The sequence below is a fragment of the Pseudopodoces humilis genome, chromosome 13 (assembly GCF_049639895.1).
Source record: "Pseudopodoces humilis isolate 2021_Gansu_Grassland_sample_001 chromosome 13, ASM4963989v1, whole genome shotgun sequence".
NCBI classification, from domain to species: Eukaryota; Metazoa; Chordata; class Aves; order Passeriformes; family Paridae; genus Pseudopodoces; species Pseudopodoces humilis.
In genome coordinates, this window is record NC_142212.1 from 16,917,500 (window position 1) to 16,934,277 (window position 16,778).

General features: G+C 41.6%; 1 protein-coding gene across 22 annotated transcripts in view; it reads right to left on the reverse strand.

The window, feature by feature from the left end:
• Window positions 1-1,500: 1,500 nt before the first annotated feature.
• Window positions 1,501-16,778, reverse strand: part of FOXP1 (forkhead box P1) — a 379,651-nt gene continuing 364,373 nt past the window's right edge. For 20 of the 22 annotated variants that reach the window (XM_014251620.2, XM_014251617.2, XM_088062033.1 and 17 more), the window contains 4 exons: window positions 16,347-16,416; window positions 14,392-14,430; window positions 12,566-12,732; window positions 1,501-6,434 (listed from right to left, as the gene is read on the reverse strand). In XM_014251620.2, the coding sequence (XP_014107095.1) occupies window positions 6,290-6,434; window positions 12,566-12,732; window positions 14,392-14,430; window positions 16,347-16,416 (421 nt within the window). In that variant the 3' untranslated portion in view covers window positions 1,501-6,289. The remainder of the gene's footprint in view (window positions 6,435-12,565; window positions 12,733-14,391; window positions 14,431-16,346; window positions 16,417-16,778) is intronic. The other 2 variants (XM_088062039.1, XM_088062038.1) reach the window with 1 other exon arrangement.

A 16,778-nucleotide genomic window follows, 5' to 3' on the forward strand; every position in this document is an offset into this window, starting at 1 on the left:
GATTAATAATACAAAGATGATACAAAAGGTGGCCAAGAGCCAGATTCCCATCCTCTGCTCCAGGCAGCACTGACTGGGACAGGAGGGGAAATGATGGTCCTGCTCCTCAGCTAAGTGCCAGCTCCTCAGCACAAGCTGCATGTGACACCCATTCCAGCAGCTCCCCACGAACACGAGGCCACGGGCAGAAGATGACAAATGTGACATTTGGAACCCCAAATCATCTGAGGTCAGATGAGGGAGGTGGAACAGCCAGTTCATCTGTGATGTCTTTGTAGACCCTGATCTGCCTGCTGGTGACCTGGGTGGGAACACTTCCAAGGGAAGGGCTGAGGGTCCTGCTGGGGCTCATCCACGGACACAGCCCCTCTTCCCTGGAGCTGACTGCCCCCATTCTACAGATGCAGAACATCCCTGACCAAACATCACCTTCTGGCTCAATCCCCTCTGCCCGTGACTTTGGAAAATTTAATCCCACAAATCCTCTCCAGTTTACTGAAATCTCACTAGTGATGAAAGAGCACCAATCACAAGCAGGGCCAAATTTGTATTCTCTGTACTTTGATTAAAATCTACCAGTCAATACCATTTGGACACACACTATAATGAGTGTGCAAAGATTCCCCTCCCCATCCCCCCAAAAAATAGTTATCTGGTATAATTTTATGATAGAATATTTTTATAAAATCATTTGTACTAATTTAAGCATTTATCATTATATGCAAAAAGATTTGATGAGAATATTATAGACGGTGCATGTTTTTGACATTAGCATTTTATTTGGATGACTAATCTTGCAGATGTGAAATTTTAATGAATTATTCATGAAAAATCTCTCCTCTGAAATTTCAGTTTGCTGCTAATGCTAGCTATTAAACATTTTATTTTTCTTTACAAAACTTGATGAGGAAGATAAGTGTGTGCTTACTCGAAAGAAAAAGGTGAGCTTTTCCTTTAGTTTGTCTCAGGTGATAGTGTCCCTTGGGAATTTGCTCCTCACAGTTTTGTGGACCAAGGGGTGGATCCTTTTGGCAGGGGTGCAGTGCACATTCCCAGCCCTTCCACCCAAAGCCAGCAGCACCATTCCCACCAGGGCGCTGCACTGGGAAGGAGCTGCAGGATGAAGACCCCAACCCCTTCCGTCAACCTTTGAAACAGACTCCAATGAGAAAGCAAATAACCCCCTGTGACCCCAATGGGAAAAACTGAAGGACTTCCTTGGAAAAGAGCATTAATTCCTTGAATTAATTCCTGGAATTGCCTTCCTTGCTTCCAGTGCTCAGTACAGGCTGTCCATCAAAGCACCACTAAAATATTTTGTACTTGGATGTGGCTGGGGGACACTCAAGGGAAGAGATGAGATTTGTCCATCCATGAATGAGCTGGGACTTGGATGAGGTGCCCAAGGATCAGGGACCATGGGATGCGACATCAGAGCCACTGTGAGGAGGGGGGAACACAAAACAAGAACTTCGGACATGGCAACTTGCATTACCAGTGTGAACAACCAGCATTTTTATTGCATTTGAGAATGCTATAATGTCAGTAATTAGTACTGACTACACAACATTTTTTATTGTCTGTATCAACAGACATGGAATGATGGAATTACAGTTGATGTAAGGAATGAGTTTCTTTTATGCCTTATCAAAAAAAAAAAAAAAAAAAAATCTTGTTACTGGCAGCACATACACACGAAGCACCATGCTAACAGTCTGGACTGTACCATTTTCATCAAGGCTTATGGGTAGAAGATACTTGATTACCTGTTCTGGGCCCTTTAGAATGCAGTCCTGAACTGCAAATTCACCTCGCAAGACTAGAATACTAAATGACTTCTGAAACATCTAAAAAATCACTCTGAGTTCATTAACCAAAGGTACCAAAGGATTTCAAAAGAGTTTAAACACGTTCGGATTTGGTTTTTTTTTCCATGCTATAATGAACGTGAGATTATTGGCGATCTGAAAACTACAATAGTTCAAAATTATTTTAAAAAACTTTATATATATATATATTTATGTATGTATATATATAAAATATCTAATGATCTGCAATATTTGTAGAACCAGCATCCCTGCCCCAGTCTTTCCCCAAAGCTGAGCTCCAGGAAAGGGAAGGTGCAGGACCTGCAGTGGGACTCTTGCGAGTGAGAATCAAAAAAGGTCATATTTTTTGTGGTCACTTGTTCTACATAAGCCTTGATTTTATTTTTTTTTCATTTCACTTCTAGTTGAATGCAGAAACCTAACAGGTTTTACATTTACAAACTTTTTTTTTTTGTGGACAAGGAAGGCTTTGACTCTCATTCCTGACAGCGATTTACCTGATACATGGTACTACTTTCATAATGTACGCTTTTCTTTGAGAAAAAAAACATGTAACAAATTGTCTTTACATCTTGGCACCTTGTAAAGTTTTTTTTTTGTTTTTTTATACAAAAAGTTCAATAGTTTGACACTCCCCATTATTAATCACTACTTCACTGATAAACTTTGAAAGTGTGACCCTGGAATTCATCATGCAAAATATTTACTGCAGCAGGAGAAAAACATTTTTTTTTTTTAAATGATTTTTTTTTTTTCATTTCAAATATATGAACTTTGTTTAAGACAGCCAGAAAAGGCAGTGGTAAGATAACAGAAGGGGTGGGAAAGTATCAAAAAAACCAGCTTAAACACAAAAACTGTACAAAAATGCTTCGATCAATGATAACAGGAGAAAAAAAATCTGTCAACTATGTTACAATTTAAAAGCTGAAAAAAAAAGTCAGGGATTTTCTCCCACATGTCAGCAAATGTCATCCAATATTCTTAAAGCAAGGATAACTAAATAAAATACATGTGCAGCGTATTCTGCAATTCCATTACATACAGTAGTTTTTTTTTTTCAAAGCTATTTTTTAGTATAGTTAATATAAAGCAGTTGCACAAAAAGCAAAAGGTGTTTTGACAAACAGGTCTGCATTTATTCCTTTTGAGGAATGATATCTAAAAAAAGGACCTTTCCACCTTTTCCTCCCTCCCCACCCTCCCCCCGAAAGACAAAGGCTCACACAGACACAGTGGGATATATATGTACAACATAATAAACCCCTCCCTAAAGAAGCAACTGTATATCCAAAGGGATACAGAATCAGAATTGTAAAAATCATAGTGAAGTTTGCTTGATGTAAAGCCTGAGATTTTCAGTTGGTTCTTCTGCAAGGCTGCAACACCTGCCAGATATGTTAAACTCTAATTTTTTGTTTCTTTTTCTCTTTTTTTAATTTTTTTTATTTTTGCTACAGTCTTTAGACTAAGCATGCAAGACATACAACTAAGTGCAACTGAGTGAAATGTATTTTTTATTTACTCATTCCCTAACAGTTTGGACTGAGGTATGCGTACTAACAGTTTCTCATGCTGTTATCTTTACTCATGTCTAGCTACACATGCTGAGAATGAACTAATCTACCAGATTTTTATCCCCCTTCTGAATACCGAACTAACCAGCAAACCACTCAGTTTCGAAGCACAGAGCTCAATTCTCATGATCCCTGTCTGGCTACCGCCGGCACGTCACGAAGCTGCCTGGATATAATTTAAACCAAAACTTTAAAAAAAAAAAAAAAAAGAAAAAAAAAAGTTTCCAAATGACCACAGACTGCCCTTTTTTTCTTTTTCTTTTTTTTTTTTTCTTTTTCTTTTTCTTTGTCATTTTGAAACAGAAAGCAGAGTGGAGTTTTATAAAAGTAACTGCCAATAAAATTTCTTGTACCAAAGCTTATGAGTGGACAGGAGTGTTATTTCCTTATGAAAAATGCTGACCAAAAACTAAACAAAACTGAGTAAATGTGCCAAGATCAACCAAAATTAAAGCAGTCATCCCAGCACAGTCCCGGAACAGAAGTGGCACACAATCTGTAGAACCAAAGACCAAAAACAATTTTTTTTTCTTTTAATTCTAGAAATACCATTATGTCGTCCAGTTAAATTGTGGGAGCTTTTCTGTTCTCTTCTGTGTTTTGTTAAACTGTCTCCTTTATCTGATACTCTAATTTTCCAAGAAATAATTGTGTCTTTGCTTTCTTCAGCTCCCTTCTCATAGCTCCCCCAGTAACACTGATTCCTAGTTTTAACCTCAAAAGCTCTCCTCGATTCCTCTTTACAGACTTTCATTTTGGTCACTGTAAAGAATTGCAAATAAAAAGTAACTTTGGTTCAGACATCTACTTGGCCTTCTAAATTTTCTAGAATAAAGGAGCAGTTTCCCTCTCAGGTTAGCAATAGCCCACATCTTGTCATTTCCCTCTAAATTCTTCAACCTCCTTTGATCAACAATAAGAGGATATTTGGCTTCATAAGATAAAGCATATAACAGAGAACATAATTTACCTTTGTGTAATATCTTTGGTAATTTTAGGAAAAAAAAAAGGTACAAAGAAGAATATAAATTAAGCTCTGAAAGGCTTTTCGAAATAATAAAAAAAAGCTACAGTCCTACATAAATAAATGAGTGACGGAGAAGTGGTTGCAGAATGAAAATGTTTAGGTGTTTGGTGACTGAGGTTTACTGACCTATCGCAACAGATTTTGTATGTCGTGTTTGCTTTGCAGAGCTTTGCCAGTTTTGCCTAACAAGCCCCGGCGCCAATTCTCTCCCAACTCTCCCGACTCCTCCGGCGAGGTTTCCATACTGGCTGGTGTAATATTGCATAACAATCCTAACTGCAGTACTGGATTTGCACAGCTGAAAATTAACACTTTAGCATTAGTGGGGCCCCGTCCTTATTAACTCCCGTAACAAGTTCAATCTGAAATCTAATTTGTATTCAAACAGATTAACACCACCAAGCAATCCTGAACTGATGTTCAACCCTGAAACATCACCACGAACGGTAACAATTTAAGGAAGTCATCTTTCCAACCACTATTTGCAAATGCAAATGTAAAAAAATAATAGAAAAAAAATAAAGTTGTAATAATAAATGTTTAGGTGCCCATCTCGGTAATCTTAGATATTCCAGAATGATTTGTTGACCCATTAGATCTCGTGTTAAACAACCGAGAACCTGCCACTGTACTATTCATTCTCTACTAAAAGTGAACTCTGTTGGTGCTGCATATGTTTCTTTGTGCTGTTCAATTTTGTGGCATTTGCTAATATTCACCGTTGCTGCCAAAAAAAAAAAAAAAACGCCAAAAAAATCAAAAAACCCAAACAAAACAAGAATATATTAAAAATACTGCTTTGTGGAATGAATCTGTGTTGCTTCCTACAGTGTTTCTATGTTCATCTGTCATTCATTCTCATTCTTGCAGTACTTCGTTCCTCTCTCTCCGTTGGACAACCCTTCCACATGTATCGTGCAGCATTTGGGACCTCTTCAAAAAACAACAACAACGAAAAAGGAGACACCGAAATGGAATGTTTTCCATAGCTAAAGAAAACATGGTGGCATCTGAAGGAAACTGGAATGAATGACAGAAAAAACTACAAACAATTCAATGACATTCAGCTTCGTATAATAAAAACACCTATTAACATTCATCACAAAGTACAGAAAACGTTGAAGCCTCCGAGAGGCCCTGGGCCCAGATGAGGCCTGAGGTCAGAACTTAAAATGGTAGAGGAGAAGTGGGGCGAGGGAATAAAAGCAATACATTAAAAAGTTTGGGATAATTTTTTCTTTGAACCCCTCCCCGATATACACGCTCACACGCACACACACATACCCACACACGTGCACACACAGGCCTTCCCCATCCCAAATGGAAGCAAAAAAAAAAAAAAAGAAAAAAAAAAGGTAACCAACCAATGAAACAAAAAAAAAAATTAAATGGAGTAAAGGCAGTGATAATCAACATGCAGTACTGTGCAAATATGTTGTCCATTGGAATCCTTAAAATCTGGGCAAAGACTTGATCTGCAGTTCAGGTGTACATGCTCAGTTTGATGTCCTCAAGTGTCCAAAATTGGCAGGACCTGCAGTCCACAGCTGGCTGCTAAATGCAAGTGAATCAGTTTAGCAAATTTACAACACTGATGTTGACTGTAAGAGAGGAAAATCCCAAGTACCAAACAAGTCCATCCAATGCACAGAGTACAAATTCCTTTTTTCAACAAAAAGTAGAAAAATCAAAAATACTCCCAAATGGGATACTTGATGGCACTAAGAGTTAACATATTTCATAGTTGTCAAAGTGGACTGAGAATCCTCCAGACTGTACAATAATGGAGAGATTTCACAGCTAAGTTTGACGTGTTCTTCCAATCTTCATTCTCAGGATAACGATGTCAGACATACTCATTCTATGTCCTCATTTACAGGTTCATCTTCATAATCTCTGTCGTGATCAAAATCTGGACTGTGGTTGGCTGTTGTCACTAAGGATAGTGGGCCTTCATTTTCATCTGGGTCCAATGGTTCTTCTTTGACGTGCACGGGGTGCCTGGGAAAACAAAACAACAGACAATCAGCAAGCTGCTCATGAAAAGATGGTTTTGACAGCTCAGGTTGTCTGGGGAGAAAGGTGAGGTGGTTTGAGGGGTTCAGACCTGGAGGGCCAGGTCTGAGAGCTCCAGGTCACCAGGGAGAAGACCCCCCCAATGTCTGTACTGGCCACAGCTGCCAAGCCAAGCGCTATCTCCCAGGTAACAATCAACAGAACAAGAGTAAGCAGCCTCAAGTTTCCCCACAGGAGGTTTAGGTTGGATACTAGGAAAAATTTCTTCGTTTAAAGAGTGACCAAACACTGGAAGAGGCTGCCCAGGAGAGTGATGCAGTCACTGCACCCAGAAACCTTCAGAAAACACGTGGATGTGGCACTTAAAACCTGGTTTAGTGGTGGGCTTGGCAGTGCTGGATTCAATGATCCTAAAGGGCTTTTCCAAGCTTAATGATTCAAAGATTCCATGAAAGCTGTGCGAGGCAGGCAGCACTCAGCCTCCCCGGGAAAACACTCTGGGAGGAGCACCTCGATAGGGTTTCTATCTTGGGATAGAGAGAAAATGCTCTCAGCTGACACATTAAGTTAATATGATCTTTGGATAAATAAGTGGAATATGCATCCGAAGGGGAAGGCAGCGGTCTGCCAAGGCCTCCGCGCGGCGCGGGCCGGGCTAATCATCCTCGCTGGGTGTGCAGCATCTCTCGTTAACATGCAGAACCTGTGAGACAACTCTCCAGAGGACGACCCCAAGTGAGGTTCTATCATTAATCAACTTCAAGCAAACACAGCAAAGAGACACCATGATACATGCTTTAAACTCCAAATTAATGCATATTTTTACAAACTGTCAATAAGGGAAGAAAAGCCCTGCCAGGAAACACAAACAGAGAGGAAAAGGCTCGCTCAACACAACAATATGATAAGAAAGCACAGTCCTAACGAGAATAATAACACTGTCAGCTGTAAACAAGGCAGAACATGATCCTCAGCTCATGGTGGGCACAAGGATGTACTAAAGAGATGAGATCTGCCAAATTTCTCATTACAGCAAAGCACATGAATAACCCGCAGGGGAATAGGGCTTGGTCATTCAAAACGGGTATGATAACAATTGAAAAATGTTGTTCGTAAATCATATTTACAACAAATCCTATACAAATACAAATTACCTTTTTTTACCTCTTTTTTTTTTTTTTTTTTTTTTTTGTTCAGCAGCTTTTGAAATGTAAAGTAGCCATGTGAGTCAATAGTGTCTTGTTGGTGGGACTTTATAGGAAAGTAGGATTTTATTGACATTACCAAGTATTAATAATGCGACACAGTGATGGAGACCCTGTTTGCTTCCTAAATAATTGATGTTGTAGGCAATCCCTTAAAATAAAGTGTTAATGAGTTCAAGTCCCACTCTGTCTCTCATTGAGTTGATATCCACCGCCAAGACTCCTGTTTTTTTTCTCTGTGCAGGCTGATTTAACCCTTTCACAAATGCAACAAGAACACACAACCCGAAGCACACACCTTCACTGTAAGAACTTTTCCTCTGCTTGCACAGCTTTGCTTTAAAATGTATGATTTAAAATAGCTGCATTGTATTTTATGCTTTGTGTGGATAGGAATGACAGCACTGTTTGTACTCCACTGCACGGACAGACAGCAAGGATAAATCACTGGGCAGGGAAAATGTACTCAGCATCCACAGACAGACCAAATCCAGCCTTGCTTACTTCAAGTGAGCCAGTTGTACCCCTGTACCCTATTTCTTTATTTAGGCTTGAGCCCGGATCAGTTTAGGAAGCATCCAGCTTGCTGACTACAGACAATTCTAATGTGAGCTGCGAATGCCTTTCAAGTCCCTGCTTGTTTCAACTTTGAGTTGTAAAGTGCTGGATCAATACTTAAGTATTAACTGCACCTTCCAACTCATCCAAAGAAACGCTGGGGAGAAGTGATGCAGAATCCATGTACACACACACCTTCTCCCTTCAAATCCATTAATATATATCTTATCAACACATCTCTGGGAGTGAAGAGGTTCCTCAGCATGTCACGTAGGTTTTGAAAAAATTACACACTGAGAGCACAGCTCATACAGTTTTAACCTAACTAGTGAAAAGGGAGGGGTAAAGAAAAGAACTGGAAGAAGACAATTCAAGGATCAGAGGTTAAAAATTGGCATAAACATATAGAAGTCTTGCAAGCAGATTTTCATGTTGGAGGTATGCATGTGCTACCTGTCCCAGCAGCTCATGGCCTCAGTGAATATTAAACTATGCTGAATACCTGCAACTAGAAAAACTTAAGTATTATGAATAGGCTGTGGGGCCCCTCACTTGGGAGAAAACATGAAATGAAAAACAGAAGAAAAAGGGGGAAAGAGCGGCTGCACTGAGAGCCCAATAAAGCCTGTGCTACTCGGCCTTTATGGCAGTGATCTTTTTTACTGCTGTTTTAATGTCAAAGTCTTGCTTTTTTGCTTTCTGGTTTTGATGCTGCTGCTGCTGGGCTTATTTATTTTTTTTGAAGTATTATTTTTGAAAACACAGAAGGGAAACTTTCAAAGGGGAGAGGAGAGCACATGTCACATGCAGCGGAGAGGCCTTGGGACGTGGACTGGAGTTTCTCTGGTCTGCCCAGTGTCCCAATGCATGGCCACACCATCTCAGGTGCCAGCAGGTTTAACAGGGGCTCACTGTGCTCACAATCACTCAAAGTGCTGTGTTTCAAAGACCCCCAAACCTTTCCAAAGCAAACTCTGCCCCTCTTCTGGTTTTGTTATGAAACCAGGTGAAACAAGGTGGTTTTAACTGAGGTTCTCTTTGAGGTTTGGTGTGACTCCCAGAGGTCAAAAAACAAAACTTGAGGTGTGAGAAGCAACAAAGTTATGAAAAGCTCTGCTCGACCCTGGGTGAGACAAAGCCAGAGAGGGCCACAAAGCCACAGGGTGCAGAGTCACACCAGCCTCTCCCAGCACCTCCCGTGTTGCACAAAAATCAGACAGTGAGCTTCGAAAAATCTCCATCCCCTAAATGAGGAGGTTATCTGGGTAATACAACCCCCAGGGACAGAGCTCGAAGGGGGGAAAACAATACCAAAAAATTCCAACTCCTTGTGTATTCTGTCAGCTGTAACCACAAAATGGCATGCGAGGAGGAAACCTTCTCAAATCTGTGATTTTTCTCAAACATTTCTGAGCGACTACAATAAATAAGCTCAAATAATCTCCAAGGCAAAGGGAGACTTTCATATCCTCTCAAGTTAAGTCTGAATTTCTATTTACCACCTCACCAAATCCTCAAAATGGGGAAGGAAAACTTCCTTTAGAGACTGAAGAATCCAGTCTGCTGAATTACAGAAAAGGTAAATGCTGGGTTAAGCAAAAAGAAAAAGAAAGGGGGGGAGGAAAGAAGGCAAAGAAAAGAAAGGGTTTCCCATTTCTGTTTTTACAGCAGCAGAAATTCAGAACATTCCTTTTAAGTAGATGCCTGGGACTCCAGAAGGGGTTAACAATAAATAACCTTGCTGAACACAGATTCCCCTTCTTTTCACAACTGAGTAATTCTTTTGTTTGTCCACTCTGGGAACAGAGGAGTTTTTAATAAAGCTGACTGTTGTTTAAAGCCACTGAGTTCTGGTGGTGCACACAGCATGGAGTAGTTTGCTTTGTGGCTACCTTTGGAGCATATCAGGATGAAAGTGTTATGTCCCCAAGCTGTAATTATGCGACTACTTTCTAGTATTTCAAAAGGAGGGAGAGAGAAGGGAAAAAAAACCCACCCTAGCTGTGGTTCAATGTGTCATAAAAAGGAAACGAATGAGCGGTAATAAGACTTCAGCTAAAGTGTTAGACTTCTTAGCTGTCATGTTAACAAGGTCCTTTAAACCTTACAATAAAGTTTAAAACTTGGTTTCTTCCAATACACTGAAATTGTTTAAAAAATAATTTGCATTATGACAAGGAAATCTGTTCTGAGAAAAAAAAATGAACATGTTGTTAACAAAGCAGGAGCACGGAAAATAAAAAGGTTTCACAGCGTCTGTGAAGTCGCTGTTGACTCATGATTTTATTTAGTAAACAGGGTAAACCCTATGACGTGTGAATGGTGTTCTGCCTTTAGATCCCTTCCAACTACTTAGAAACACATTATAGTGGGGAAGCTCTGAGGCTGGTATTGGAATATCACCCGGCCACATTTTACTTAAGCAAAAAGAAATGTTCAGCAGAGAACACATATATTATCAATTCTGAGAAAATGAAAACACTCAGGAAACAATCATTTCCATATTACAACAGAAAATTGGATTTTCTGGTGAATAATGAAAATGAGGCATCACTCCCCCCGACCTCCTCTCTTCCACTATTTGTTCTGTGCCCCTCACCTTGGTATCAATGTGCTAAGAGATGATTATTAAGTGCAACAAAGGCCACAGCTATGCACAGTTCTGGAAGATGTCCTAGCCTGTTTCAACTCGGTTATTTTTCCATCCTCTCAGTCTATTCAAAGACAAGGAAACCTTAGGTGAAATGAGAAGTGCATGAACTACACTAGCCTTGAACTTGCAAAAAAATAATTACTTGGATTAACACAACATCATAAACGTTCATCCTTGTCTGTTAGGCCAGGAGAAACCCTTGGGAGAAGTCTTGTTTCTTGAGAAAAGTCATGTCCCTCCACTCCTCCCTCATGCCAGCCCTGCGTGGTCACAGGCAGAGGATAACAAATTGTGACTAAAACTGCCTGGAGATGAATCCGTCTGTGAGAGACGGAAAGTGTGTCATGCAACGTTACTTCGGGAGAGATAATTAATACTGCACAAACAATCACTGGAAAAGCTAAACACATTATTTGAATGTTTTGAAGTAAATGGTAAAAGACAATGTTTAAATTAATTATTAATTAAAAATGAATGTTGCCATCTTTAAAGATTTTTTTTCAAAGCACTTTGTGCACTGATTTAAAACACAGCAATATCAAAGTATCCAGAGCCTCAGATTCCTTCGTGCCCCCTCCCCTCTGACAACACATTATGCAGGTGGGAAACTTTTTTGCCATTAAATGCTAATTAGTTTCACAACTAATTACTACCGTGGTATTAGGTTAATGTTTTTTCTACTTTTTGATTTAGACTTACTTTTGCAAATCCCTTATTCAAATTACTTTGAAGTGGAAGACTACAAATTAGTTCTCTTTTTAATGTGTAACGTGAGCCCCGGCAAGCCAGCCAGTAATTTTACAGGCTGTTTTAAGGAGCAGGGGGAAGACGGGCAGCACGGTCACTCAAAGGTACCCAACTGCTCCGCCGAGCTTTCGGGAACGACAGGACTTGTAAACTCCGGCTTCCTCACCAGCCGCCAATTACCCGGCGTGTGATGTGAGGGGAGGGGGGAGTTTACAGCTTTGCAAACTCACTCCATCACCCCATAAATACCGCACACACCCATCGGGGCATCACACCCTTCCTGCCTTACCCCTTCCTGCGCCCGCCCGCTGCCCGGGTGCCGCTCACGTGGAGCGGGGCTGGCGAGCCCCCGTCACTTCATGTGGTTATAGACGCGCTCATTACGCCGCCGTCTGTTGCTATAATGCCCCTATTAATTCTCCTTTTGATATTTTAAGAGCAATCTATAAATCACACAGACCTTCATGCTAGTGCTTAGCAAGACCGTTTTGTGTTGAGTGGTTTTTGGTTTTTTTTTGGACCCGCCAAATGAGCCCATTTCCCAGCTCTGCCCCACGGGTCGTGCTCATCATGTAAACCAAAGGGGAGAGAAATCACAGGTTTTCTCCAAGAAATATCGCTGCCTATGAGATTTTGCAAGGTTGAAAGAAGAGAACTGCGAAAGACAATTTTATGCTGAACAATTTACAAAAAATTGAAAAAAAAATCAAAACTGAACGATTTTATAGCCCTGTGTCCCTCTTGGACTGGATTGTGCTGCCCAGTTTTATGCGGAAACTGGTAAATGGCTCTTTTATGTTCTAACCACCCTACACACATCCCCAGATGGGGTAGGTGTCTGCTCTTGCTGCTCCACCCATGAAGCTCAGGAAGGAGCCAGGAGTCCCCGGAGTCACCCTTGAGCAGATGGTAGGACAAGAGCTAGAGCCAGCACGCGCCTCTGCTGTACTTACATCGCTTGCATAGGGGAACGTCCTGGACTGCTGTCACTCCCGTTACTGTTCGTATGCTCCATTGCACCATTGAGCTCTTCCCTCATCGCACTGGCTAAATTGCCCAGAGTGGGATTTCCCATGGAAGCAGTAGTGTATAGAGGTATACTGTTCTCAGCCATTGAAGCCTGCCAAGGACACAAACAAATCCATGAAAAGCTATGACTAACGTTTTTATACATTGCACAACACACTCACCCGTTCCAAAACATTCTCTGCATTTACATTATTTGCAATTACAGGTTCTTTTAAATATTGTACTTTCTGATAGGTATTACCTCGGTTCCATCGAGGGAAATTTAACATCATTTAGATCAGGGTTTAAGGATTCATAGCTGTATTGGCTTGTAAGAGGATGGAGTCTTCCATTCCCTATTTGGAATTACATACCCTGGAAAAAGAAAATGTCCTTTCCCTACTTTTGCTTCATGAAATTATGTTTGGGGCTTTGGGGTATTTTTTGTGGCTTAGGTTTGGGCTTTGTTTCTAATGAAATGGGGAAAAAAAAATGGCTCAGCTGATAACTCCTTCCCACTGGAGTGAGCGGGCACCAAGCAGGAGTGTAGCATCACCAAGTTCGGTTTTCCTTGGGACATGTGTGAGGCTGCCATCAGCACTAACAGGATCAGAGCTGCACCAATATACCTGAGAGCTGAACCACTCTGTGGAATTTCTTAAACCTCAGCAATTCAATTCTTACCTTAGCTGTTACAGGTCTGACTATTTTATTTTGATTTTTCCCTTTTTTCTAAGGAAACACCATGCAGTGGCACACTGGAGTTAACTTTTTAAATGGAAATCTTTGTAGGAAGAGAATGAACTGTTAAACATTTTCCTTCTGATTCCCACCATTCTGCCTGCTAATATTTACTGTGTGTCAGCATTAGCTCATGTTGACAGCACAGTCCCGGCCCGGCGCAGCAGCGGTGGGAATGCAGAAACCCCGAGCCCCGGAGGAGCCCAGTGCTTGGTGGGGATGGGAGGCACTGGAACGGGAGGGAGGCACAGGGATGGGAGGCACAGCTTTCCGAGGCTGTAGTGCCCAGGGACTGGAAGGACATTTAACCATTTCACCCATCCCAGAGGATCTGGCTGACATCATCCGCGCCTCTCCAAGCCGTGTCAGCGCCGGGCAGCCACAGACGCTGGCTCGGCAGCACCTGACCTGCTCTGGGAAGAGGTCAGCTGGCTGCAGTGGCCCAGCAAAAAAATCCATCAGGCTGGGTCTGCATGATGCAAACCTGGCCTGTGGGAGGGAAATCCATGCAAACATACTCCTCACTGAACGCTCTCGCCTGCTCCTGTTTGTGGGACAAAACTCACTTGCTGCCAAGCTGGCAGTTCTTCCCAGGCAAGACACACAGTGGGGGGAGAGGGGATGGGAAGTGAGGGCAGGACCAGCCTTCACTGCAGCATCTCCAGGAGCACAGCCCCTTTTATTCTTCCTTATGTTGACCTCTCCATGTGCAGCCCTATGTGTCACACGTGATTACAAAAGCTATTCTAACGGGGAGGATTATTTTTATCTTCTTGATTCAACAACCGGCAAACTCATTGTGATTAGGGGATGCAAAGAATGGTTCACATTTCCTGCACTTGGCAAAATAATGACTCAAGTTCTTCACCCACAGTGATAACTTGTAATTGAAGTAAAGCAATTTACAGGGGGAGAGGTGGGACACAAGGAGTATCTGCTAGGAAGACAGTAATAGGGGAAGGGGTGTTTTGGGAGCCCCTGTTGACCCACTGGCAAGAGAGAGAACTGGTGAGAGCTGGAGTCCCCGTACCTTCCACAGACAGAGTGGGGAGAGAGCTGCTTCTTCTCCCTGGCCACGAGGGAAAACAGATAGAGGAGATGTCAGCAGGGTCTGGGTGAAGGAGAGGGGAGGCTCTGCCACCCCACGGAAAAGAAACCACAGCCTGCCATGCTGGCAGCACACAGCCCGCTGTGCAGACCCCACAGTGCTCACGGGGATGTGCAAGGAGCAGGCCTTCCCAGAGCCCACAAAAGCTGGGGGGAACATTGCTCATCCATTATTAATTAGACTGACCGTAGGCCCTGGCAGGTAAGGCAGCCTTGTGTCCTTGAGGAATTTGCTGCCCAAGTGAGGTCCCAACTGCCCACATGGCAGTGGTCACTGGCACAATTTTCCCAGACCCTCTACAGCCCCAGAGAACCCACTGGGACTTTGCCTCCAAAATCTAATGGCAGGGAGAGAAGTGTGGAATCTGCTGGTGTGTTTTCACCCTAAAAGAGGACCAGCCCCAGTGCAATGGTTATTATTCATCCCCATTTATTGGAGGGGTGACAGTGGCAGCACATCTGGCCCAGGCTCCTCTCTCCATCAGCTCAGCTATGGGGGGGCACAAGGACGTGGCTCTCCCAGGAAAAGTGGGGATGGAAACAGTTTGGAGGTTATCACGAAAGACAAGAATGGATGGAGATGACGACAACAACACGTGTTTCAGAAATAAAACACGAACAGTTCCATATGATAAGCATATTAATTGAAATTAGTCACATAGTTAACAATGTGAAGAAATGCAGGATCATTTCATTTTTGCCTTTCAGCCTCATGAATGTAAAATGTGCTTGTAATCTTAATACTATTCAGAAGACAAAGCAGTCTTTAAAAATCACACTTCACAAGACTCAAGGGAGAATAAGTTACTAATGAATGGTATTTACAGTTGCTTCATTTAAACATGCTTTCCTGGGCTTTGCAGGAGTTACTGCATAAACTCAAAAAATTAGAAGAAAGGCAAAACAACGTTTTTCTCCTAATGATTCTTGGCTCTGAAAAGAGAATTCTACTAAACCTTCCACAAAACTTGACTGCCCAAGCAAATAGCCATGGCCATCAGTGAACTTCTTGAGGAGTGACCCCCAAGAACCACCTGGGGTGCAACCATGCACGGTGTTGCCTCCTGGATCAATTCATAGTATATAAACCAGGTTTGAACCCCCACACAAACACACAGACCCCACTACACATCAGGACATGGTAATGCATTCGTATCGTAGGTTTATGCAGATAACACTGACTTTACTTGGGTTTTTTGAGATTGACTCAGGAATTTACTGAAAGGGGAAAAAGGCACAGGAAAAAGGGCACAGGAAAAAGGGCTGGAGACATGCACATTTTTAGGCTGCAAGTTATTAATTCTGCACCCACACTTTGTGTATTTCTGCATCGTGAAAAAACAGAATTTTTGTCTTACGATTACAGTTTAAACCAATAAAAATTATCTTTTATTTTCTATAGGAATTGCACCGTTTATTTTTTACCAACAATAGGAAGATATGCAAAAATAGCCCTTAAAAGAAAAGGGGGAAAAATGATCTGCTTTCTCTTTAAAGCCATGAACAATAGAAGGTCACGTGCCGCAGTATCCTATCATTCAGCACATTAATAGCTGTGCTAGAGTAATTACACTTGTGGTATTTTTGCCTCAAGTGAAATTCTGAAATAAGAGGATGGAAATTATGATACTGCTGATAAATATTAATAAGTGAACTTTTAATTTTTTTGCCACAATATTCAAAATGCTAAGCATCTAGCTAATGCTGAAGCAGCCTGATATGTGTTTGCCTCCAGGGACTATGATGCTTTATGCACTTAAGAAAAAAGTTTAACGGAATTAAAATTTAATATCTAATTAGAGCAAGGCTAATATATTTTGAAATGAGTGGGAAAGACACACGCCTCTGTTGCATATTTGCTACAGTCATTAATCTTACCTGTAAAGCAGCATTGAGAGGTGTGCAGTAGGTGTGGCTGGTCTGTATGTTTTTAATAAGAGAAGGGTTACTGCATAAGAAAAACATAAAAAGGAGAGTTAAATGCAACCAACTTCTGTGTGAGCGTTTCAAGCACGTAATGCTTCCTCCCCCACCAGAAAACTAAAGCTGAGACTGGTTTTCCACACGAGTTCTCTTTCGTTTCTCTTTTTATTTTTTTTAATTTGAAGAAAATATCTGAGTTTTCGGCTATGGTTATCGTATTTGCCTTTACTAAATAAGGAACATCATTATCTCTTGCCGTTACCTCGCCATGTGTTCTACTACCCTGCGTTAGTGGCACATCTTGGCATCTCTGCTCATTTTAGCTGTGTTCGGGAGAAATTCTCCAATTTTCGTCGTGTCTGGGAGCCCGTTACCATGTGAAGGTCC